General features: G+C 35.5%; 1 protein-coding gene across 1 annotated transcript in view; it reads left to right on the plus strand.

Moving 5' to 3' along the window:
• The window catches only part of CNTLN (centlein), a 217,583-nt gene that overhangs the window by 149,762 nt on the left and 41,158 nt on the right, over nt 1-26,663 (plus strand). The window contains exons 16-18 of the mRNA XM_019470756.1: nt 1,756-1,930; nt 4,905-4,992; nt 5,621-5,844. Of these exons, the coding sequence (XP_019326301.1) occupies nt 1,756-1,930; nt 4,905-4,992; nt 5,621-5,844 (487 nt within the window). The remainder of the gene's footprint in view (nt 1-1,755; nt 1,931-4,904; nt 4,993-5,620; nt 5,845-26,663) is intronic.

Consider the following 26,663-nt stretch of genomic DNA (forward strand, 5'->3'; position numbering starts at 1 on the left):
CACAAAATATAGAGAAAGTGACAAAAGAGTAAAGAAAATGGAATCGTCTTCTTAGGCTTCATGTTGGCTTTATATGTCATATGGAGCAAATCAACAGTGCCAAATGAAGCCCTTCTGCTGCTTTTCCCCGTGCAAAATAGGGGGTTCCTGAACACAGTATCTTGAGAGAGAAAACATGTTAAGAACCAAGTAATTTGTCAGTTGCTATCATTAATGTAAAGCTTGTTTGTTTTTCTGTTGCAATTAGTGAGCTTTTTATTTAATTTACTATGTTTTGCTTTTTAAGAACAAAATTGAGCAAACAAATTGTCATTGCAATTTGAGTTTGATGTGAAGTGGAAAGTAATTGTATGGCTTCAGTTGTCGTGGCTAGCTATAAATAGCTATAAATAGCTAGCTATAAATAGCTAGCTAGCTATAAATAACTATTGATAATTGTACAAGTATCGGGTTAGGGAATTCTTGTCGTAGAATAGTGAACATTTTTGAAGGTCATGTTTCAAGGTGTTGTTCTCAACAAGTTAGGGAAATATCTTCATTTAGTTCCCTCTCTACTTATTAATAAATACTGTTCTTTATCACTAGTAGCTGTCTCTGAGTTTCTAGATTCAAACTTTTCATGTTCTAAGTAGAACATTCCTTGAAAGCATTCAGGCAAGGGAAATGTGTAGGTAGTTAGAAATATCTGTGCTACTGCAGCACCTTCAAACTATTACACTGATTTCTGTTCTTATCAGTCAATAAGACATACCAGTGTGTCAGGATAGGTTTTGGAAAGTATAAACATGTTTCTGTATGAACTCTTTGCTTCAATTTGAGGCCTTTTCTCTGGTTAAGTAGCCTCCATCTCTAAACCATTGATTTTTATGATGGTCCAACTTAATTTGAACTCAGTTGTGCCTTTTTAAATGTCTTGATTTAAAAAGTAACAAATCAAAATTACCTTCTATCAAGGGATTCCTTCACAAACCCGTTTGCACAAATGGTGATGAATAGCCACTGATGGTATAGAAAATGATTATATCCAAGACTTCATGTTTTAAGATAGACTTCACTGAATATCAGAAAACAAATGACGATCTGGGGCAAGGCAGTGAAAAACTGGAAATTAAGAGCACACTGAGTGCAAGTTTAAGGAAAAATTTGAAGTAGAATGAAAGTTTCAGGTCCAGTTTCTCTGCATGGCAGGCAATTTCAGTAGAAGGACTACCAAGCTTACAGAATTTAAAAGCACTCCAAAGGAGTACTAGACAGAGATTTCACTGAAGTGTGATTTCTGAGTTTGTTTCAGTCAACACTACAGATAAAGTTCAATTGAAACAAAATGTTATTAAGTGAAGTATTGGGCATTTGTTTGTTTTGTTATCAAATGTGAAAATGAAGGAAAGTAGAAACAGTATATCTTTGTGAGCCATTCACAGACTAGAAGTACTATCAAGTAGTTTTTCATGTATGTCGCTTTTGTAGGCTGTAATAAAAGCTGTCCTTTAAGAAGCCGTAAAGTCTCAGACTTCCATGCATTGTAGAGTGAGATTCCATTTGACAAAGTAGAACTTGATAAGACAATTTCAGAGATTTCTCCTTTATCGTATTTGTAAACATCTGTTGAATAAGTCAACTCAGTACTGTTTGGGTTTTATATTAGTTTCTCTTCTTTCTTGACTGTGTTATTTTCTGTGTGCTCAAGCATTGGCTGTTTGGAAATTTTAATGTTTAGCCTTATTTTGTTTTGTTTTCCTGAATGTGCTGTTTTAGTGACTCTGAAATACCAACTTCTGAAAGTTTGGAAACAGTGATTATGAAGACAGTGCAAAACATTGATCCACTGCCAGACAGAAGTAAACAACAGGGAAAAAAGCAAATACAAGATAGTCAAAAGCCCTGCAACATTATTCATTTAGAAGGCAAAACCCAGCAGTATAATAAAAAGGTATATAATAGAACTTCTTTTGTTCTCCTGTGCAGAGTGTTGAAGTTTAATAGTTACTATTATCGCTGCTGTTCCCCTCTTAATTAATTTGACTCTTGTTGTAAACTGAAAAGAAAATCTGCTTCAAGATATTAAATGGGTAGTTTCATTATAATTTAGAATATTTTCTGAACAATTAGTCTGCAAAAGTATTTGGAGGGGGGGTGTCAGGAATGCAAAAGCTGATTAAAAAATGTAAAGCTGCTGTAAGCTAGTCCTGCTCTCTCACAGTCCAGACAAAGAATGCCGCAGACATCCCATTAAACTCTCTCAATCAGAAAAGCCATACAGAACAGGGTGACCTAACCCATAACAAGGAAACGGCAACATCCCCTCCTCCCCTGTAGCAAAATGGTGTGCTGACTAATCAAGCATGAACACCTCTCAGTTCGTTTGGTGTGCACAGAAAGAGTTGTCTCCATCTTAGAAAGATGCTTTTGGCTCTATCTCTGTCCAGGAGATTCTATCTAGAGAAAAGTGTGCTGTGCTTTTAGCTGCTTCTTAGCCCATTTACATTCATTGTGTAGGATTTGAACGCCTTGTCTCATTCTTAACATCTATATGCTGTTTTCTCACAGAAGAGGGCCAGCTGGTCATTTCCCAGGTCTTTAGAGGCTCCATACAATCTGTAACAGATGACTCATTCTTGGACTTTGAACAGAGTCTAATACTTTTTACCTCCTGTGTCTGCCCAAATAAATCACTTCACTTCATGGAATTTAAAACACAAGCAGATATTGTTATTTCTTAGTTCAAGAAACAGAATACTGAAACACTGAACAACTTGCTGCTGTTAGAAAACTAGTTTGAAATTCTGTTATGTATGGTGAAATAATAAAGAGTTTGAAAACAGATTGTATTTTCTTAGTCTCCAAAATTTTAAAGCAAATACAAACACTCTGGTCTTGTTATATATTCTTGATCAAAAGATCTATTTTTCTGGCAGAAAAGCTGAAAAAAAGGGAAATTCTTCTGCAACCATCTCTTGGTATAGAATACACAGTATGAGCAGGTGCACATATATGTGAAAATCTGACAGAGTGTGCCACTCCTGTTATCCTCCTAAGTGAGGATATACGAGGCAGGGAATCCAGGAGGCTCTGGTCTCTCTTGCTTGGTAGTGTAGACACAGCCAGTACCTCTCCTGTTTGCCTATATTGCATTTACTCTCTGTTCCTACTGGAAAAGACAAACACAGATACATACACGTACGTAACAGACTGGTGGACTTGGAGCATACACAGGAAGCACCCCAAGAGCCCTAAACAGCTAAATATGTTTCAGCAGAAGACCTCTGTTGCAGGAAAAGCACCTGAAAACATGATTTGAGAGTACAGAAGATAGCATTGCAAAAGGGTTTAGTATTGACAATTGGGAACACCATTTTTTACAGAAATCTTAAATCCCTCCTGAGGATTTAAGGACACTCTGGCTGTGTCATGGTATTCTGATACAAAGAGAGGCTAGAGAAATCTCCTAAGTCCTGAGCTATACCTGAGGTTGGAGATGAGATCATTTATGACACAAGGACTTTCTCAGTTTTGCCCCACATGGTATAAATCTGTAATACCCTGTGCAGTATCAGGAGAGTTAGTGGCATTCTCTTACAACTCATACATTTATCAGAGCTGTGGCCTAGAGTGGAGATCTCCATCTTTTTGCTGCAGGCATGGATTGTTTGCTCACCATCTGCTAAGAGCTCAGTTCTGTGTAACATATAATCACCATTTCAGACTAGCATCGGTCATCCAATTACATGTCTTCAGTGTTTGTAGGATCTTCTGGTCATGCTGATAGGGACTTAGTACTGGTTTCCATTGTTGTCTTTGAGACATGGAATAAAATAATTAAGATACTACTCGAAGGAGACAGACCTACAAGAGCTTGGCCTCCTTTGTTTTCCTTTGCTTTGGTTTTAGTCTGAAAAGTTGGCACTTACATTTCTTTCCCTTTTTTTCTAGCATATCCTGTTTCCCTGTCCTTTAAATTGTGTGGTGATTGGACAAAAATAGAATTCATGGCTAAGCTGTCCTACAATGTCAGTAATTTGTTCAGTGCAGTTAATAGATAATCCATTGCTGTTTACTCTTTTAAATTTGATGAACAGCTATTTAAGTTATGAATATTTCCAGAAATATGTTGCATGATATCACATAGAAATTGCAAACTGAAGACATTAAAAATTGGATAAATGTTGCAGAATTCCAGAACAGAAGTGTTTCAAAATACACTGGGCATTTAAGAGCCAGGGAAATAGTACTTAGATTTTGGAGTAGACCATGCTTTCATACTTTCATTTTACATATTACAAGTAGCATTGTTCTTCAGCCTCTGCTTCTGTCATTGAACATTTGATAGGCTCTGGAAATAGCTGATTTTTCAAATCAGATATTTAAAAGGCATGCAGCTGACTTCTGTTAAAGCCTGTACAAACACAGGGATTGTATTTGCATGTTCATATATATTCATGCATCTTCTAGTTACAGCTCAATGTCTAATCTGATCTTCCTCCTTTTGAACTAATAAGACTGCTATTCCTTTTTACTTTCACTTAAACATCTTGAAAAATACGATATTGTAGGCTTTCAAGTCATACACACCATCTTTTTTCCCTATGAATAAATTCATATCTTCTCTAAAAAAAATAATGTGGGCATTAACAGACACTTCATTTTTCTCTGGAAATCTTTGGAAAGGGTTATGATTTACTTATAACAGTTTGTTATTTCTTCTACATTTGATGGGAAAGACAGAAATTTGTACTCTTTGCTGGCTGACGTTATAAGACTGATTTTCAAATTAAAATTCATTAGAATTTTGTGTATTATTTGAAGTAATTTTTGTTGTTTCAATTCAAACTGGAAAACTTTGGAGTATTGTGGTTGGTGTGCCATAATGAAGAGTTGCTAGCTTTGTGCTTCTGTTTTTTATGTAGGGCCATTCACAGAATAAAGAAAAGTTACATTCCAAGAGGAGGAAGATCTGCTGTCTCATAACATCTTATCCATCAATTCTAAGCAAAGGTAGGAATATTATATATTTTTGGCAACTTCATAAGTAAGATTGACGAAGCATTCCTGCCTAATATTCCAAAACCTTTTCTATTACACAAACCCACTTATATGCTGTTGCAGGATTTGCTTGTTTAAATTTGCGTGAGTATATTTTAAAATATTTAGCTCATTATTTTAAAGTGAAATTGTTGTATAAAAAGTGACTGTCAAACAGCATCTTTCGCACAGTTAAAATAAACTCTATTTTTACTAAGTCCCACCTATTGCATCTACTGACTAAAATAAGGCTTTTCACTACCTTTTGTTCTTGTTTGCCCCTTGTAGCCAACACAGCCAATGAAGCAAAATTAACTGTATTTTGGCTTAGACCTTAAAAAAATCTGTTAACAAGACACTGAAGCTTTTATTTTCAATAATAGCAATCAGAAACTTGAGCCACATTTAACTTCCAAGTCCTCATTGAGTTTGCAGTGTTGGCACTTCAGAAAAAGAACAACATTAACGGAATTAATTTACCAGTTTGTGTACTGAGAAGTATTTCAGAGGCTAGAACAGTGTTTTGAAGGGCCAAAGAAAAACTAGAAATAATCTTATTATGATGATCTGTCAGTCCAGTAACATGCCATTTTATGTTTAGCGAACAGAACAAAAAGGAGAAATATCATTGTCCAGAAACCGGGCTACTCTGTTACTCTACTGCAGGAAAGAATTAAGTCATTGCAGCAGCAGATAGCTGTTTTACAGAATGAAAAAAAGACAGCAGTGTCTTCTGTGAAGGGATTTAAAGAAACCAATGAAAAACTAACAACTCAGCTACATTTGGCTGATCAGAGACTTCAAACTAGTAAACTGACCATAGAGGTAAAGTACTTTTTATTATGGTGTCTTACAATGTTCTGCTTGATTCTGTTGTAATTCTGTGAAATTTTGGTAATGTTGATTTTTGTCTCTTAATTTGTTATGATCAAAATTATGAAATGTTATATATTAGCATGCTTTATATGAGATTCTGAATCAGTTATTATGTACAAGTGATATCGAGGCCTGATTTACTATTGTATCAACCCAATTCATTAATCCTGCTGAAAAAGAAGTGGTCTTCATGCTGACATTTTACCTGCTTTCAAATGGGTGAGGGGTGTTTCACTTTTAGCCTGTGGCTTGAGAACTTTCCTGAGAATCTGGTCAGTCCACATGAACTAGCACCCATTCCTCTGTGAAGAACAGGCACTTTTGGAGAAACCAACTGTCTCCGTACGCCCCAAGAGTGGAGTGCTCAAGGCAACTGGAATTTTCTTCAAAGGGGGCTCAGACCAGTTCCATATCTATTTAATCTCATCTCTCTCTGTCAAGGTGGAAAGCTAGAGAGCAAGATTTATGAAAATAGAGGCTGGTAAACTATTTGGTTAACAGCCCCAAAAATGCCAGCTTTCTTCTCTACTTCAGTCTTCATTCCTGCTTAATCCTTTCCAATACTATTACTCCTTTCTGGTTTTCCCCATTCTCATTTATATATATGTATTTTGTGTTAATCTATATGCAGCTCCTCAGCTGGAATTCGTTTGTGTTCATACTGTAGTGATTGGCCTGCCCTTTATAGAGCTGAATCAACAAACACTTTTGCAGTAATTGTCTCCTGTTGGTCACACACACATCCTGCTTCCAGAATTATAGTGCTACAACAGATGGACTTGCTGGAAGGAGGCAGACATTAAAAAAGAAATCAAATCCCCTCCCCCTCAAACTTCTCTGCATTTCTGTCTTTGCACAGAAGGCAGAAGCAGTACCAGGAGCAGCACTTTTCACTTTCTTAGGGCTGGGGAACTGCTAATTTCTAGAGGAGGGAAAACCTAATTTCTGTTACTCATTTTGCATAACTATATATATGTAATGAATTGTTCAAAAAGAGTTTCCAAGGTCATTGGAACCAATGGAGATCTGCCGATCTCACAAACAGTATCATAATGTAAAGTTTCATGGACAGTATAAACTTCACAAAGAGTTATATGTGTAATTTAGGTAAAATATTCTGTGTGCTCAGACATCTTCATGATTTGCCTTCCTAGAAGACTGCACCTTAGGTGTCCATAGGAGAGCAATGTGAGGAATAAAATAAAAAAGGCCATTATCAGGAAACTGTTTAAAAAAAAAAAAAGGCAAAATTTGTGTCAAGATAAGTGCTGCTGTAATGTAAAAGACTGACTAAAAGTGAAATAGCGTGGGCTTAAAACCAAACCAGTTTTCCTTCACTCAGTTTTTCTGGAAAGTTTAACAAAAAAATAAAAAATGGTCACTGGTCTATTTAAAGGGTGGTGCATTCTAAGCAAAAATAAATAAATGGTGTTGCAGGTACTCAAGGAAAAATCTTTATTAGGCATGCACATTTTTTTCCTTCTCAGCAACCAATTCAAATTCCCTTTCTTACAACTAATTACTCTTCAGGTGCCATACTAGTGCTACCAAGTGGGAAATTTAAAGCAGAGGCTTGGGCTACTTGCCAAGTGAAAATTAAGGAGGTAAAGAACCTACACAGTCACTGCAGGGTTCATGCATGTTTTAGAGAGAGAACCATGATTCAGACAGACCAAATGGTTGTAAAGCACACATTTGTGTGGGGGTTTTTGTGGTTTTTTTATAAGAAATACTAGAAGTGTATAGAAGTGAAGTTTTAAGATACTGCAAGGGAAATGGCTTTTTTTAAAAAATTTTTTTTTCACTAGCAAGAACACTGTTGTCATTATTTCTTCTCAATGCTTCTGTTACTTTAGATTTCAGAATTTTCTTGCACAGGTAGAAGGTAAAAAACAAGAGAACAAACCATGAAAACCTAAGAGATTGAGACAACTCTGGATTTAGGGAGACTCTTAAACACTTCAAGAGGTCAAAATTACTAATATCGGAAAATAATCTTCCATATGTAATCATAAAGTTCTGAGTAATCTTATATTAGCAGTGAACTTGTGATGCTGGGCTAAGGTAAGTATGGCATTCTAGCAACTGTAAACTTTACCATGGCTTGGAGATGCCATGTTGCCTGATTTCAGCTAAGAAAATAAATCCATTAGCAGACAAGGGCAGATGTTTGTGCAGTCAGTCTTTCGTTATAATCCCCAAGGAATCAGTGCTAGAAGATTGACTCTGGATTTAAGATTTAAATGTTCCAGATGTTCATTTTGAGACAGATTTTACAGTTCATACAACCTAAGGACTGTCCGGCATCTGTTGATTTTCAGAATGGATGTTCATGTATGGTTTTGTGTATTTTTCTTGAAGATCCACACAGACATATATGTATGTATGTATGTATGTATATATTTGTCAGTCTGCTTGTGGGAGTTCAGAATGCTGGATTCAAGTTCTCTTTTTGTTTGGCCTTATAAACTCTTTGCAGTAATGTAGATTTCTTGCTTGTTTTGTTTCTGCAAAAGCAATTCTTTGCATATGTCTGCAAAAATGACTGTAAAGTGACTGCATATGTGAGAATCAAAGCTTGCATTTTCCAAGGATTCACATCAACACTGAGTCAAGGCTGTACAGAAGTACAGTAGTTACATTTTGCTATCAGTGTATACAAATCACAGCTGGAGCTGATACTTAATGTAGAAGCAAAGGGATTTAGCATTTCCTTAGTTTCTTAGAAAAAAGTCTGAAAGGAATTGTTGGAAAAATCCAGGAATATTTTTTTCTAAGATTTATTGCCCCCTCTACTTATTTCTATCACTGAGTAACTGCTTATAAGAAGAGTGTATTTATTGCATACAGCACAGTAATTATAATTAGTTTTATGCAGTACGTGTCATTCTTGTTGCAGAAGTTCAGACGAAGTGTATTGAATAAGAAATTAAAATCATAAGCAGGTTAAGTCATGAGTGCTTATCTTATTCATATCAAGGCCACTCACAGGTCCACTGTTCAAAAGTACTGTATGATCTTTTGTATTGGTTCTCCAGTGTTTCTCAGGTGATGTCACAGGAAAAGCTGCATTTCTTAATGGAAAGCCATAGGCATTTGCAAAGTGCTGTGTTAAGTACTTCAGCAGGAAACCTGAACCTCAAAGAATGGGAAAAAGTCAACCACTCGAACGTTGGTTTTTTTAGAAGCCTCTGCACATTTTAGCTGTAACTTGGCCTAGGATTTTTTTTCTGATAGCATTTAAAAAATATCTCCAAACTTTATTTTAGGCATTTAATCTTCAATTTTCTTTAAGTTTTAAGGGAACTTTTTCCCCTGAGCTCATACTGTGCTTTTAAAATACAATTTGCTTGCCAAAAGTTTGTTTATCTAGTGGATTGTCTCAAGCATAGAAAGGCATGAGCATGAAAAGCAGAAGAGTAAAGGGCTAGGGAAAGCTTTTATTCTTCAAAGTTTGTTTGTGGCTTTCTCTACATATTCTCTTGATTATTTTTCACTGCCCCATCTATCAGAGAACAGCTCTGAATTCAGAGTTGCATCTGCAAATTCAGCACCACAGCTTCACTCTTCTTATGGTAGCCAAATATGAATAAACCAGCCAATTTAGCATTTTTCAATTACACTGAAATAAAGAAGAAACTGATGATGAATTTAGATGCGTTGTAAATTATTGACTTAACTATTATTTGTAAAACTAACTATTATATGTAAAAAAAAAACCCAACCAGAGCTGCTGTAATGACCTCATATTTTAATAGATGAAAAATAATCTAAGAATTCAATTTGTTTCTGCTCTGTTCAACAATGTCACTTTCCATTCTTACAGGGCACAGTTAAGTCTGGAACATCTTACTTATATCCATCTTAAAAATAAAAATAAAAAAGCTGAATAAACCCTATTTCACACTTTTGCCAAACTCAGTGCAAAATCATTTCTGCAACTGTCCACCTTTGGCACAAAGTGTAATGAGACAATCAAAGAATTCTGTGAAGCTGTTTAGGAAAAGTCTGTTCCCAAAAACATCAGGAGAAATGTGATTTCTCCCCCCTCTCCTTCTTTAGAAGCGTAGAGATCATCCTTTCCTAAGTGCTTTGAATAAGAGTAGTCTTGGTTAATTTGCAGGAACTATAACCTTTGGGCACAATATTCAAAAAGAACTAAAGACAGTTTCTCAAAAATATTTAAAAATCAAAACAGCAAATTTTCTATTCTACTTTTTCTTAAAATGCAGCAGAAGTGAAAAGGTAAACCAGAAGGGATAAAAGTATGATAAAGCAGGATACACTGCCTGACCTTTCCAGAGTTTGCAAATACAATCTAAGACAGCAGAGGTTTATCTAAGAATTGAACTAAACTATGTGCCAGTATGAGACTGAAGACTTCTCAAAATTTGATTTGGTGTAAATTCTATGTTTTTTTCTTCTGTGGTCACACTGCTGTTATCATTGTGTATGCATGCCTTGAAGAGACCTCTTTGCAGGCACAATAGATAACTCAAAATACACCCCCAATCTATGTATTCTTGAGAGAAAGCCATTTTTCCTGGTCTCACCACAGTGTTCCAGACCTGAACAACACTGTCTGTAGGTAGGAAAAACTGTCTGTAATATGTTTCAAGCTTAAGTTTTATGGAATTTAAGTTCAATTTCTGGGCACTACCTGTAGTTTTTGAAGGCTTTGGATTGACAATATTGAGAAGAATAGATTCTGATATATTGTAGTTTCATTAGAGCTTTGCTGAGCCTAATAAATTGAAAATCAGGCTATGATGTCACACTTATAAAGGCTGGAAACAGAGACAGACAATGCTCTGTAACTCTGTGAGACTAGAATTCACCTCTTTCAAGTCCTAGTCCAAAATTCTGCCTGGAATGAAACATGATCAGCTAGTTAAATATGTTTGTTCAAACTTTTTGGTTACTAAATGGGGAAATCTCTATATAATTTTTCCACTGATAAACTACTGATTCAGCATTGCTGCTGATATAAAACAGTTCTCAAATTTCTATTTTTTTACTGTCAGACAAGTTGACTTGGAAATAAAGTGAGGAATTGCCAAATGGTAAACATGAAAGTAACTGCCCTTTTAAAATGCATCTACTCCAAACATTTTTTTTATTTATTTTTATAGTTTGCTGCATTGAAAACTTACAGCATCCTGAAGTTAGTTCTGTTAACAGAACTACACTGTAAAATATATTTATCGTGAAACTGTGCTTCCATTACAAAACAAAAATAAAGCAAAATACCTTTTACATTTATATTGATCTCTGAAGAAAAATTACAATAGACCTGTTGAATTATTGATGAACAGTTGAAGTACATTGCATGTAGGAAATGAGTCTCATTCATAAATTAAAGAGAACAGTTGGCATGAACTAGAACTATGAGAGTTGTATTATATTGCTGTCAAAATGAAATAACTTAGAGATAGGTAAATTCTAGAAAAATACATTATAAAGAAAAAATTGTGGAGACTACATGAAGTTCATAGAATATACTTACAATCAATACAATTTATATTGCTATATCATGTATAAATCCTAAAAAGTATACTTCTATATTAAAAGAAAGAACCTGTATCACAAGGATTAGCATGTTCTTGTAATGTTACAAATAGAGATAGTACACATATCTATAAGCATATCTAATATATTTATAGCTGATAGTATATTACAGTAATAGAATATACTTGTACAGATATTACAGTAAACACTAAAAGATATCATCCTGTGATTTTTACTTTAAGGATTTCATGTGAAATGTAGCTTATTTTTCTTCACCTTCCCTGTGATTTGATCAAACTTTCCTTGTGCATCGAATCATACCTTATTATTAGGCAAAAAATAGAACTCAGTTTGCAGTTTTTTCCCCAGAAATTTCCTGAATAAGGTACTATTTGAGACCTGGAAAAGCTCAACAAATACTGTCGTAATAGGATTGCCTTTTGTGCTCACAGGAATGTCTTCATTGAATTCAGTGTGATCTGCTCACTTAATTAAAGCTAAGCATAGAGCTAGACTGGGTTCTTGAACCTTCTCTACTATGTAAAGTTCTGTGGATAATACACAGTTTTGTCAGATAATATTTATTCACCATCAAATCTCACCACAAAAAATCCACTGATTTGGGAATATTTATTCATATGTAGCCAAGAGATTACATTTCAGCTCTGACAGTCTGATTTTCTCATAGGTTGTCATAGAAAACCAGTTTGGGTTGCAATTGGATCAGTATACTTAGGCTTGTTCACTGGAGTGGTCCATGAATTATTCATTATTAGTAACTACCAGCATTAACTATGAAAGTTATTTACTAACCACTTTATTGCATGTGCGTATTTCCACTGAATTCAATGAAATTTCAAGACCTCCTGGGTATGGTGGTAAAAATAAGTTTTATTGGCTCTGGTCTTGAATATAGACCTGTCTATGGTGAGAGGTTCTTTTGTGTTTTGAACTTGCAGGGAAGGAATTACAATAGAGGATGTAGCTGCATAATTTTTTTAATATTGTGTGATTTAGTATTCTGATAGACTGTGCAATAACACCTCTGTTTAGGTGCTCCTGAAATGCAAGAAATAGATGCCTTGGGTGGCTACCAGCCGTATATCCTACCTTGGAAGTTTGAATTCTCTCCCCTTGTTTGCAATTGTCTGTTTCATGATGGATTTTTACCTAACAGTCTCTCTTTTCTGGCCTAGGTAAAGGTTTTCCCAATTATGTTCTTATGAAAAGTTTTCAAGAGTCATGAGAAATTGGGGAAATACTTTTGCATTCCTTTATATTGTGAACATTAAGTGGGTTGATTCTCCTGCACTCTCCTAATGCATCCTTTTACCTTACTTCCCTTTCCTTTGCCCCTGTCCTAATCTGTTAAATAAATTTCCCTCATCGTGAGATTAAAGAACGTAAGATTGATGGAGCAGGGTGCTCAGTATGGTTAGCAAGGTAGATGCATGTAATAGGTGAATCGGTAAGAGACGGTTTTGTTCCTTATTTGAGGAGTTGGATTTCCTAAGAAGTTGAAGGAGCAGGGTCATGGGATTGCAAAAATAGCTCTATGACCTGAAAGTATCTAGAAGTCTTATAAGCACATCCATTCATTTTTTTTGTGTGCCCCTGTGCAACAGTGATTGCTTGTATTAAATTGTACATAGGAAATTAAATTCCAAAAATTATCTTCATCATGATTGGTTTTACTTAGTATTTGGATTGGAGCTAAGCACTGACACATGGAACACAGTGTAGACTCACTGTCTTAATTCATGCCTTAAGGTTAAATTGGTGCATATAAGTACCACTTAATCATTTTCACTAGCTCAGAATCTCACGTACCATGAAATTAATTTTTCAGTTGATCCCTCACGTGAATGATAACATTATTTTTTTCCCCAAGATAATGGTTTACACCTTACACATCTATTCTATTTGGATATACTATGAAATATATGACAGTCTTTTTGCTGTTTGTTTTAGAGGTAAAATCTTTCAATCATTTTTTAAAAATTAGTGGCAATGTAAAAAATCCAAGCCAGTGCAAGAGGATATTTTCAGTCATTGACAGCTATTCTAAGCTTTCAATCATCCACCAGAGGCTGATTGAAAAGTATAGATCATTATGACCTCACAGTGTTTTTAATGAGGAAATCATTACATCATAATGAAAACCAATATATTGCTCAAGTTCATGTTGAGCGAGGCTGAATGGCTGTCTCCTGGGAACCAGGGACTCTGAAGAAAAATGAGAGTCCTAGTAGGTAATGAGCTGAGCATGAACTCCCATTGCCATTGTGAAAAACACTAGCGCAGTCCTTGAATGTATAAACTGGAGGCTATACAATAGGAGCAGAGAGAATATGTTTTCTTTCACTTGGCATGATTTGACTGCTCCTAGAATACTCTATGTAGCTCTAATACCCAGAATCCAAGAAAAAGATTGATGAAAGTAAAATCATTTGAAGAAGACTTATGAGAAGGATTTGAAAATAAACCATTCCAGAGAACAATTTGAGGTTTTCAGAGAGGAGATTAAAAGGTAACTCAAGTTTAAATATCTAAGAAAAAGAAATTTGCTTGTAGAATCTTCAGTCTAGCAATGAAAGATTAAAAAAAAGATTCAAGGACACAGAACTGAAACAAGAGAGAATCATACCAGATATGACATCTGTAACTTTTATGTGACTGAAATTGACCATTGCCAATTGGAGTCAGAGAACTGCAGTGATAATTGGACAATTAATCTAAAAAGGAAGAATTAGAGAGAAATCAACTGCTTGTGGTTAGCAGTGGGCAGAGTCTTTCTGAAGGGAATAAAAAAGTGTCTGTTCTGTAAGAAGCCTGAATAAAATAGAGACAGGAAGAGAGAGGATATGTTTAATGATGTGAGCTGAATTAATGAAAAGTACAAACAGGAAGGTATGTTCTCAACTTCAGTAACACTCTGTTCATTTATCTGAAGAACTGATGGAAGAAATGCATGTACTTCATAGAGCACAGCTGGGCAACAGTATTTTTTTTGATGAAACCCAGAATGCATTTAATAATGCTGTGGAGAAAAGATGTAAACATGGATGATAAATTTGAGAAAAGTCAAACCAATGTTTTATAAGGGCCTAACTGAAGCCAAGGAGGAGTCTTATAATGATGTTCAAACATCAGGTTAGAAAGAGGAGAAATTCTGAGGCAGAGGAAGAAGCCATCACCACTCAAGACATACAAATATAGAGTCATGGCACAGGGAAAATGGATAATGAGACAAAGGGAGTAACCTAAAGGAAATGAATGTTCCACAGTGTGCAACAGGAACATTAAAAGACAATTAGTCTTTAGCACAAGAAATGCAAAGAAAAGGAAAAATAGCTTTTGTGGTGTAATGTACACAGAATTTAGGATTACATTGGTCTGGTACAGCCCTTTAGAGTTGCTGATTGCAGAGCTGAGAGAAGACTAAAGCTCTTTAATTTAGGTAGTGCATAGCTTGCTAAGGAAAATTCAGAAAAGAAAAATATAAATAACCATTTTTTTAAATATTTCTTTCATATTCTTTTGTCTACCTGTAGGATTGAGTGTAAGGAAGTAGTGTTTTAGTGAGGTAGTAGTGAAATATTTAAAGGAGAAAGCTTTTCATTTTAATTGGGGGCATAGAGACAGATTAATCTTTTTTGAGTCAAAATCTTGATAAAGGACTCAGGTTGAGATATTTTGTTAAAGGTTTGTCGTCCAGAGTGTAAAAATACTTATTTTTCAAAATATTGTTTGCAATAGAAACTTTGGCAGAAAAAAAGAAAACTAAATTTACTCTGAGAAACAAGTGAGGGAAAGGCATTCTGATACATAGTAATTTCAATTAAAAATCTACAGGTGCTGCACTTACTTGAAGATACAAATTTTACAAGCTCTGTCACTAAAAAATGAAGTTAAGATAATAATGAAGAAAGCTAAGCAGTGGGAGACACAAATTTCCATTGTTTCCTCAGGAAAGCCTATATTGAGGCCTGAAACTACAGGTAGTATATGATGATTTACAGTCTCAAGACCCCTACTTTGAGTAGTTTCCCTGAAGAAGAGAAAAGTTTTCTAATGTTCTATGTTTTTAATGAACATAATTTTCATAAGAAGGCATTACGTATAGCTTAGAATGCATTTTGTTGCAGCCCACTGTCATACATATTATCATGTACAGTTCAAAAGGTACTTGCATTTTATAGTAAATTCCTCAAAAGATTATGAATATTGGATTGTCCTGACTGTTGTTATTTTTCTGTCAAGAATTTTAAAATTTTAGTCTCATTTCCATAATTGAGCTGCTGCTTTGTGATATTTATTCTTACTTTTCATAAAAAGGAGTTAAAAACTTTTTTATATATGCAAATATGTATTTTCTTATTTACATATACTCACTGTGTATCTCTAGACTTGTCTTTACACTGGCAGCTTTTGTAGTATACATCCTGTGTAGGGTATTCAGTTTATATATGTCAGATCCTCAAGGGCCATGGCTTTTGCCAGATGAAGCACTTTTGATTTTAAGGCTGATGAAAGACAGTGCTATTATTGATCTGTGCATGACACAGCCTGTCTCTCTGCTGGCAGAGTGTAGCAACATTTATCCAGGAATTTGTGAAATGTCACTCGGATCATGTTCATAAAGTAAACTGTGCAAAAAGCAGGATCCAAGCTGAGAATCCACGAGGAATTGGATGTGACTCTCTTATTCCTTCATCCTATCTTCTAGGTCAGCCAAGTGGTATTTGTTAAAACAATGTTTGTGTTTTATATTAGGTGTTGAAGAAAGTATGATTATCACTAGGAACACCCTGTACAATGTAGTCATACTGTTGTTTTACTCAGTTTTTTAGGTCATTTGGGAAAACAGTTTTTTAAGTTAGTGAAATTGATCTAAACGTTGCAAGACTATAATTTCTGTTCTGTTTGTAACAAAATGACGGTTCCCATACAGCTCCAACCAGGAAACTCTGCTTGTATTCCCTAAAGAATTTAACTTTTCTTGCCTCACTTTGCCTTTAGAGATGCGTGGCAATACATGTTTATCATTAAGATCTCAGTGAGCAATAGTGGACAAAAAGGGTGTGTGACTGTTTCTACACACAAAACTGCCGAAATACTGATATTTACATGTTTTGTTTCTTTATAAATTATGATTGAAAAAGGCTGTGCATTTTTGTTAGTATCAAAAGCATGTCATGTAAAAATAATGAAAAATAAGGTAAATAATAGAAAAACAAGCTTCCATATACTATTTATCTATTTGTAAAGGGTTAAATGTGACTTTTCGAGACATTTTTTGTAAGTAGTGTTTCAGCAATAGACTTGCTGTTATCTGCAAATGGATGTTGCACCTTCTCATTAAAAAAAAATTGGTTTTCAGTGTAAAAAAGACACAAAAAGCTGCAAATACTAATTTTCATTTTCTGTTTCTAAAACAGGTATAACAGTAACAATTTGAAAGTTAGCCATGAAGGAAAAAAATAATTATTGTGATATTTGCCAACATTTTTCAATTTTAAGCATTAAAATCTTTAGAAAAGTCTCTAGATCATTTGATTTAAAAATCAGTTCCTAGTTAAGGCAAGAAGAAACAGGCTTTGTTGAAGTAAAGGTTTTTCTTTTATTTCTGTAAGATAATTTCTGTAGTTTGAATTCCACAAGACCAAATCAAGATTTAAATGAAATATCACTTGTCAATGACCACTGAAATGTACTTAGTCTCAACTTTTAAAAATGTTTTTCCCATGTTGGTACATAAAAATATAGTAAGCCAAGAAGGGAAAAGTTATTGTTGGTCGTGAAAATGTATTTGCGTACACGATGCATATATTTTTACATCTTATGTCAATCTTGTAAAGGAAGGGATATGTGAGATGCAAATTCATGAGTTGTGGAAAATGCCAAAATTACAGTTGGTTGTTTTGGGTTTTTTGGTTTTTTTGGTTTTGGCCTGTGGATATGTGTGTTTATTTTGCGAAGGTCCACAGGTTGAACAAATAGCGGTGTCTGTTTCTCAGGAACATGAAGATGGTATTTCATAGCATGAAGAACACCTGCTTGTGAAATCTACCGCTCTTGATAGTAGAACCATTGCCAGCTTGTCAGGCATTAGAGAATTTTACAGGGGGCATTTATTTTGCTATCTAGCAGTGTCAAGGCATTCTGTGAAATATTGTATCTTGTTTTGGGCACCACACATAAAATACACATATTGGAAGAAATAACGGGAATTCTAAGAAGTTTTGAACATGTTAACTATGAGAAAAGATTGAAAGCATGTAATTAATGAAATCTATAAAATAACAGATCAATGGTAGAAACTGAAGGAGTGTAATAGCCACCTTCCAATGTGTAAAAGATTATTTAGAAGGGCTAGTGGTCAGTTTGTCCTTCCATCTCCTTTAAGGAGAATAGATTTAATTTTTCAAGAGAGATGATTTAGATATAAGGCAAATTTTCTCTCTGAGGGCATTTAAAAACTGCAGAAGGCTGCCGGGAGAATATTCTCTGTAGTTAAACCAAAATTTTAAAGGATAATCTACTTATACTCTTTTGCACATGTGCTAAACCTAATGTATCCTTGATATCATTACCAGTCATACTCTTGTAGCAATTTTTTTGTCTTCATTCTCAAATGGAAGGACTTTTTTTTAGGTAACTAGCAACAGGAAAAATATCTTAATACTGAAGAGTTTGAACAATGGAGCTAGCAGCTAGTCCTTGCAAACTTTTACTCCTTGGACACCAAGTTCTCCTTTTCCTCCATGCAGCTTATTACTCTTTGGTCTCTAGTAAGGTGTGTCAATGATCAGAAAGCAGGACCATAACAACAACTCCCACATCATCTTCTTGGGGGAACAATGTCAGAAAGAAACTTATTTGGTCTTAGAGTTCTTTTGAACTCCTCCAGATTTCAGAAGGGGAGTCTTCTCCTTCACAAGTTCAGCACAGTTAGGTCTTCTGTAAAGCATCAGTTTCCTGTGTTTGACCCTATTTTCTTACCCATCCCACACTGAGAGATTTCTTCATCTAGTTTATTGTACAAAGGGAATTGGCATTTCTGTTAGAGCTTGCATCTTACTCCACCTTTCTCCTTCCCATAATCCCTTGTTTGAGCTTGTATGTTCAAAGTTAATGCTGGTGCTATGTTGTCCTGGCTACTCCCTTTCACTACAAGAAAAAACTTCAAAGACACATCCATAGCCAGGAGTACAAACCAGAAGAGTACAGCCATTGTCATCACTTTACCAAGGAAGATGCATGAGCCTTCAGACTGCATTTGATTTTTTGGGGGGCTTTCTAAACATAAAGGAATAGGAGTCAAGAACTAAGGCATCTTCAACAACAGTAGAAAAGGAAAGTGTTATGACTAAGACTACTTCTGAGACAAAAAACTGGTATCTGGGAACTACATTTGAGATTCCTTTTTAAAAATGGTTATCTACAGCATTCTCTCCTTGCGATTGTCCTAATTTTTCTCTGCCTTATACCCCAGTTGTTACAGACAATGAGTACTGGCTCACAGGATTCTTTGGCATCCCTACAGAAGTCAGAGACACTAATACTCTCCTTGTAGCCCTAAGGGAAGAGTTTTTGTGGTTTTGAAGCCATGTTTGTTTGCCTGAAGTGCCTGGACCTCATGGACTCAGTTACTGCTAGAGGAGATAGAAGAATGTTTATACTTCCTTACTAATGCTTTGGACCATCTGATTTGCTCTCCTAAAGTTTCATTGGCAATTAATGAGGTAATCATGGACTGTTCCCATAGCTTGTGTCATGTTCAGGTTTATTTTGTGTCACGCCAGGCTACCTTTGATGCCTAATGTGGCAAGAGCATCAGTTTCTTTCTCAGTAATGGAGACTGTGTGACTAGCCACAGCACGTCTCGTAAGATTCACAGGCACTGGAAAAGGATTTACCCTTTGGTGGCTGAACTGGTCTGTCAGTGCACAGTTTTCTGTTCATTCATAGATTCAAAGGTGGTCCTGTGGTCTTTAGGGCATTATGGACACCAAAGAGAAATGTGTGACTTTGTCCATACTCTTACCTCAGTGAAGCAAACAGAAGAGAATGAGGGAAGTACTAAGAGACAGCAGCTGTAGGTCTGGTTCAAGCTGGGCCATTGAATTGCAGGGATTAGGCACAAGTACAATGTTGCCCTCAAACTGTTCATGCATGTGAAAATATTTAATTGCCCAAATACTGATGATAATCATGATAAAGGGAAAGTATATTTCATTTTATACATTAGGCTGAAAACATGGCTTTTTCTTGTGATGGTCTCTTCAGCTATTTATTATGTGATGTAAGGAATACTTTACCCTAAACTGTTCATTTATGCCTGTAATTTTAGCAAGGATTCCAATGATAACATAAGTTACAAATTAAAGATAAGACTGTGGGGATTCAATGTACAAGAATCCAGGCATGAATTACCATTTCAGTGTATACGCAATAGATTTTAGAGGTAATTTTTAAATGCAATTCATGATTTTGAAAAATATCCCTGTCTTCGCATCCCCCCCACAATGTCTGTCATCAGCTTCCTCATACCTCTCGGAAGTGGCTAGCAATATGCCTTTATTTTCTTATATAGAAATGTAAACAATACATTAATATTCGTACAGTATCACCTTTATGTGACTAGAAAAATTCCAGGTTTTTTACCTTTTTTATTTTCAACCCTTTGTTGTGTATTTGTAGCTTTGTTTATGAGAACATTGAACTTTTCTAGTAATTAAATTTGTTAATACTGTTTACACTTAAAATGTTTTGCTTTTACACAGCTGTCCACATAGATGAGAACATAACTTTTCTAGTAATTAAATTTGTTAATACTGTTTACACTTAAAATGTTTTGCTTTTACACAGATAGAAAAAATCAAAAAAGCTTCTGAACACATTTTTTCAGTTTTTCAGGGAGCTGTCCACATAGAAAAAATCAAAAAAGCTTCTGAACACATTTTTTCAGCTTTTGTTGATATGTGAAGCAGTTAAAAATAAGATGTATAAATAATTGTATAAAATTAAATATAGAGTTATCTTTATAAATTTTGTTCCTTGAATATTGCAACCCCCTTCTGAGAATACCACTGATGTACATATTTTTTAGCAATTTTTATCTCAAAATACTTACATCACTTCCTCAAACCTTTGTATCTTTTAGACATGTTTTCTGTAAGTTGGCAGAAGATGGTCTTTAACAGTTGAAAAGCTGAGATTTAAGCAAACAAAAACAAAATATAAAGAGGAGGCCAGTGTATGGGAGATGGAACAGCTTTCCCTACAAGCACAGAATTCCTGCCCACTTATATTTGAGATGCAGAAGTATTTCAATAGAAAATGGTTCACTTTCTAAAACAGATGGAAATGAGGAGAGGTTAAATTAATATTTCACCGTTCTTTCAGCTGTTTTGTTTCTTTCTTTCTTATATATTCTTTTAAAAATAATTTTAATTTTTAAAGATATAAAGCTGTATGCTTTGGAACTAAGCAAGTAAATCAAAAGAAAGTTTAAAAACAGTCTTTAAAATAGCTTTTTCATTTTGGTTTCTCTCTATTTTATGTGAGCTATACGGAAAACAGATGGAAGCATTATTAATTTTTTCCCCCAATGAGTTTTAGTGCAGCATATTTGTATGTGTTATCTGAAACATATGAATACTCAGTATTGCTGCTGTTAAATTCGTAATGAGTTGTAGGGATTGTGAAATTCCCTGACTGGCTCTCATGCAAGTAGTTCATTTGCAGTGCTTAGATGTGTTAAGATTAAGCAGGGGGAATATGGCAAGCACTATCCCTGACCCTAGATGAAAAATTCAATTTTCTAGCTTTATGAGTTTGCCCCAACTCTGGTTTTTGGTGAAAATCAGATAAATACTGTGTAACCCTGCAAAAAATTTTGCAATAAAACCTGGTCCTAACTATAAAAGATTGCATGGATTCCATGCAATTACTAGAAAATTTTCTAGTAAGTACAAAGGTGTGGAGATCCTGAGGCAAATTTTATGCATCAGATGGAAGTCTTTGCTTGTATATGACAATACTTAATGTGCACAGGCATGTTAGGTGTTGGAATACCAAGTCAACTTGTATTTGTTTAAATAGCAGTGGTGGGTACATGGAAACATTGGTCTTGGACTTCAGCCACATCTTCACAACTGGCTTGCTATAACATTCAGATATTTTCAAGTGGGACAAAGTGATGTGAAATGTCTCTGGTTATATTTTAATTTTTAATGTAATTGTAGTAAAACTTATTTTAATGCACTGTGTTGTGTCTATGCAGATATTAATACTTCAAATAAGTTAAATTAAGTATGTAATCTAGTATACTCTAATCTGAAATATTTTTCATTTTAAGAAAAATCAATTTTTTAAGTTCTGCAATTTTTATCCGAAAATGTTAAGGCCTTACAGGCAAGATCCTGCACGTCTGTATATTCTGGCAGTTTGCATCTCCACATTGGAAACTCAATCCCTACAAAAATTAAAGCACATAGTTGTGATCATATAATTGATCATAGTGGTACTACTGCTATAAGTAATGTTACATACATAGTTAATAGTCCTTATATTCCTTTGAAATTTGCAAGGACAGGTGGAGTGCTGCATCTGCTTTCATACAAAACCAAGACAGTGTTCTTAACACATACAGAAATTAGGCATGGGACACAGCAATATTTACTCATACAGACACATGAAATGAAAGTGATAGAAAATGCAAGCTAAAATAGAATTGCTGCAGGTCAAAACCCTTATCTTTGAATTGGTGCTATCATTATACAGATGACATGTTTCAGAAGTATTTTCATCGTATTAAAAAAATTGTTATCTATATTATTACTAAGTTTTTTCTTTTTTTCCATAATTTGCTTGAAAAATCATTGATTGCACAATGTGCAGTTCTATACTCAGGCTTGTCTGTTGTTTATAACAGCAGATGATTTCTTGGAGAATTGGGCCCAGAATATATTACTCCAATTCATTTATACATGAATGTTTGTGTGTTTCTTTAGAATAGATATATCTGTTCTGGTCTTGATCTATGTGGTGTTATCATTCTTTACAAAAAGAAAAAAACAAAAGAAAACAAAATTTAAAATGGACCTATCTGCTCTGATTTTATTGATTTTATTTTTTTATTATTTCATAAGATGCCGTAGCTAGATCAAATGTAATACTAGGCTTTTATAAGATCTAGAATAAATTTAGCTATAAATTAGGTGTACAATAGCTGAATTAAAATTACAAGTAAAGCGTTTGTTTATGAACTGGTATACAGTAAATAGCCCTTTATAAACAATGATTACTCTGATCAATACTAGCACATGATTAAGAAGACATTCAAAGACTTTGATAAGAGTCTTTGTTAGTGATTACAACTGTATTCCCAATAATAGCTGAATTTATAATTTGTACGTGTGAAAGGTCCATTCTGTAGATAACAGTGTAAAAGCTGATGAACTGCAATTCTGTTACAGTGACATTATCAATAGGACAACTATGTTTTTGCTTTAGTAAAATACTTGAGATGAGAAATATACCTCTTATCTGCATGCTGATATCTGTATTTCTCTGCTGGGAACTAATTTAAACACTTCATGAGAGATTGACATTTTCAGTGCCTTAAACATCCTTAAAAGCTACTTTGTTCATTGCAAGCCATATTTAGTATGACCTCATAATAATGTAGCACACCTCAAGTGTCATGCCTGTCTTTACTATGCACATTGGAGCTGTGTTCATCTATACTAGACAACTGCACTTCAAGGAAAGATTTTTTTTTTTCTTGATAGGCAATTAGCAGTAATTAGGAAGATTCACTTCAGTAAGATGTCAACATGAGATTGTTTAAAAAAGTTGAATGTCAGTGGCTTTAAAAGATGGGGTTTTTTCCTGACACATAGGTATGGCATGTGAAACATGAAATGTTAATTTAACTTTTCTGCTTATTATTCATGCACAATATTATTTTGTCATTCAGATACTACACTGACAGAGTGCAAAGGGTGTTAAAATAGTGCTGCTAGAATAAAAAGAGGATTAATCTACCATTGGCCAATTAGCCAAAGGGTACTTAATGGTCTCTAAAGGCTACTGAAGTCTAACAACTAGCTAAAGCACTGCCAAAAAGTCCTCTATATTACCTTCATTTACTTGACATTTTGTGAAACAGAGTCAGCTGCCGATAACTGCGTTTGGCTGAAAAAAAAATTATAACTCAGTGATATAGTGGATTTTACTAAAATTTCAGAAGAATAAATGACAAATAACTTTTATATTTTAGGACTTTTTCTTGCTTTGGGGGGTCTTTGTTTCAACTTAGGGATAGGATATTAAGTCACCAAAGACTTCTGTTTCATATTTTGTCTTCATGTCTGGAATACTAAGTAATCAACCACTTACAGCACTTGCATGAAAAAAAACTTTCACTGAGGATTTGGAGTTATTTGCCTTTTGTCTATATGATCACATTAAGTATGAAGCACAGTTGGCTTTTTAGTCTGCTACATACCACCTTTATTAATTTTAGCTTTTTTTCCGTGACCCATCAGGCGGAGGTAGGTTTTGATTCAAGATTAGTAGGGTTGACTCAATAAATTTTGCCTTGGATATTGTAAATAGCTTTATCATTATGTTATAATAACATTTGATAGAATGTGTAAAATCATAAATACCTAACTCTGTGCCTGCAAATATGTTTTGAACAGTTCTTTCATGGTTTATGTGTGCAACAAGTACTGCTTATCTTGTATATTTTTCATGATCAAGCTAAAGCTGTGGGAAAATAGCTTTCCATTTAAAACCTTCAGATGAGCAGTGTTAGATTTTAAAATAGAACTTGGTACAGGAGCTATGCATATAGCAAATGTATTTTATTACCTACTGTAACAAGGTTTCTCAGAGAAAAGCAAAAGGAATATGTTGGCTTCAGGTTTCTTACAGATATCTCTATGCACATTGTAATGTTTTCATCTTCCAGGATTTTAGGATGGGAAGCTTCATAGCAAACATGATTTTTACACATCTGAGGATATTTAGATTGGTTATAGCTAGATTACAAAATAAGTAGTAAAATAAGGTTATGTCATTGCTTAAAAAGGGTTTCAAGAATACCTGGTTTACATCCTATTTCATAATCTTGCCTAGAAATATATTCTATATAATATATTCTGCAAATATAAATGTATAGGATCATGTACAGCAGTGGCAGTACAATAGCAGCCACCACCAACAGAAATGTCATTTTCAGGCATGCCATTTGCAGTAGGAGGGTGACTGCTGTAAACTGAACTAGAAGCTCCTCACAGGGTTGTTGTGATGCCGAGGAGCAATAGGCCATTCCAGGAGCTTCCTACATTAATCCATTGGGCCTTTCACGTAGCTGTCTTTCTGAGCAGAGGGCTTATGCTAAAAAGCCTTGCTGAGTCACTGGAAGTTTTACATTGACTACATAGAAACTGAGATTTCATCACTTATCCCTTTGTGTACAGCAGAACAGAGTGTCAGGGGTATACCAAGAGCAAGGAGATTAAGATAGATGGATGTTAAAATACTGAATCTATAAACATCTGTTAAGCCAAAACACTCTGGAGGAGGTGCAGCAGACAAAGGCCTCTACATCACGGAGGAACAGCGGTAGCCTGCCTTTACCAACATCTGCTCTAGCTGGTGTTTAAGATTCTACCTTTCACCCTGGTGACCTCTTCCCCTGGAATAAATCCTTTTTACTCTGTCACTCAGGATTTGCATGCATGGTAGCACAGACACAAAAACCCCTCTGTGTCTGAAAAAGAAAAAAGAACGGAAGACTTGACCTAAAACTTAGCGAGTGGTGAGGGACAGCAGGGCAATGGACTTGCTTCTTAAGTAAGTTAATGCAAGGAGTATCTTTTAGGCATAAATATCTTGCTGGGGCAGGGGGGGCTGTTTTTCCCATCCGACATAGATTTGTATAGAATTTTCACATACCCTTTCAATATATTGCAAATAGAAGAATAATGCAATAGAATTATCAACCTAGTAACACCATTTATGTTGTCTCCAGAGCTGTTAAGAGACAACCTTCAGTGACTTAAGAGATAGGGGGCAATGGTGACAAGTGCCTGCCCAACGCAGCAGGTGCGTCTCCTCTGTGACTGCCCCACCTTCCCAGGTACCCTTGCATAATAGGTGTGAGGCTTTGCAAGTGGAACTGAACAGTAATGAGGATGATGGTTCATCTAGCTTGGAAGTGTTGCCGAGGTTAAGTCAGCCTACAGCCTGCGTCAAAACTGCTTCCATAAAGAAAAAAAGACAGGTCATTGTCATAGGAGACTCCCTCCTGAAGGGAACAGAATGCCCAATATGCATTGGACCCACTTCTTAGGGAAGTCTGCTGCCTCCCTGAGGCCCAGGTTAAAGACGTGAAGAGAAAACTTCCTACTCTGGTACAGCCCTCAGATTACTATCCATTATTGATTTTTCAGGTAGGCAGCAATGAAGTTGCAACAAGAAGTCTGAGGGCAATCAAGAAAGACTTCAGGGCCTTGGGACGACTGGTTAAGGGATCAGGAGCACATGTAGTGTTCTCCTCTATCCTTCCAATTGCAGGGAATGATGAGGAAAGAAACAGAAAGAGCCAGCAGATCAATACCTGGCTCCAAGCCTGGTATCATGGGCAGAATTTTGGGATTTTTGATCATGGATTGGTCTATACAACACCAGGCCTGCTGGTGACAGATGGGGTACACCTGTCTCAAAGGGGGAGAAGGAGCTTTGCACAGGAGTTAGCAGGGCTCTTTGAAAGAGGTTTAAACCAGATTTGAAGGGGGAAAGGGATAAAACCAGGCTCGCTAGAGATAAGCCTGGGGGCAGCACACCAATGTTGAGGGACGATGTGCTAGTGAGGTCCTTCGGTCTGCAGTCTCAGTAGAGGTAGGGGATAGAGATCCATGTGGCAGCAAAGATGCAAAGGTTATTGATGTGTTAGAAACCACAGAAGCACCTGAGAATGGTCATGTAGGAATTAGGGTTTCTCCCCCAAAAAAGGTGGTGGGATCAATAGCCCAACTGAAGTGCATCTACACCAATGCACGCAGCATGAGCAACAAACAGGAGGAGCTGGAAGCCATTGTGCAGCTGGAAAACTATGATATAGCTGCCATCACGGAAACGTGGTTGGATGACTCGGACAGCTGGAGTGCTGCAATGGATGGCTATAAGCTCTTCAGAAGGGATAGGCAAGGAAGGAGAGGCGGTGGGGTAGCCCTGTA

This window comes from Aptenodytes forsteri, unplaced genomic scaffold (assembly GCF_000699145.1).
Source record: "Aptenodytes forsteri isolate BGI_AS27 unplaced genomic scaffold, ASM69914v1 Scaffold46, whole genome shotgun sequence".
In the NCBI taxonomy this organism is placed as follows: domain Eukaryota; kingdom Metazoa; phylum Chordata; class Aves; order Sphenisciformes; family Spheniscidae; genus Aptenodytes; species Aptenodytes forsteri.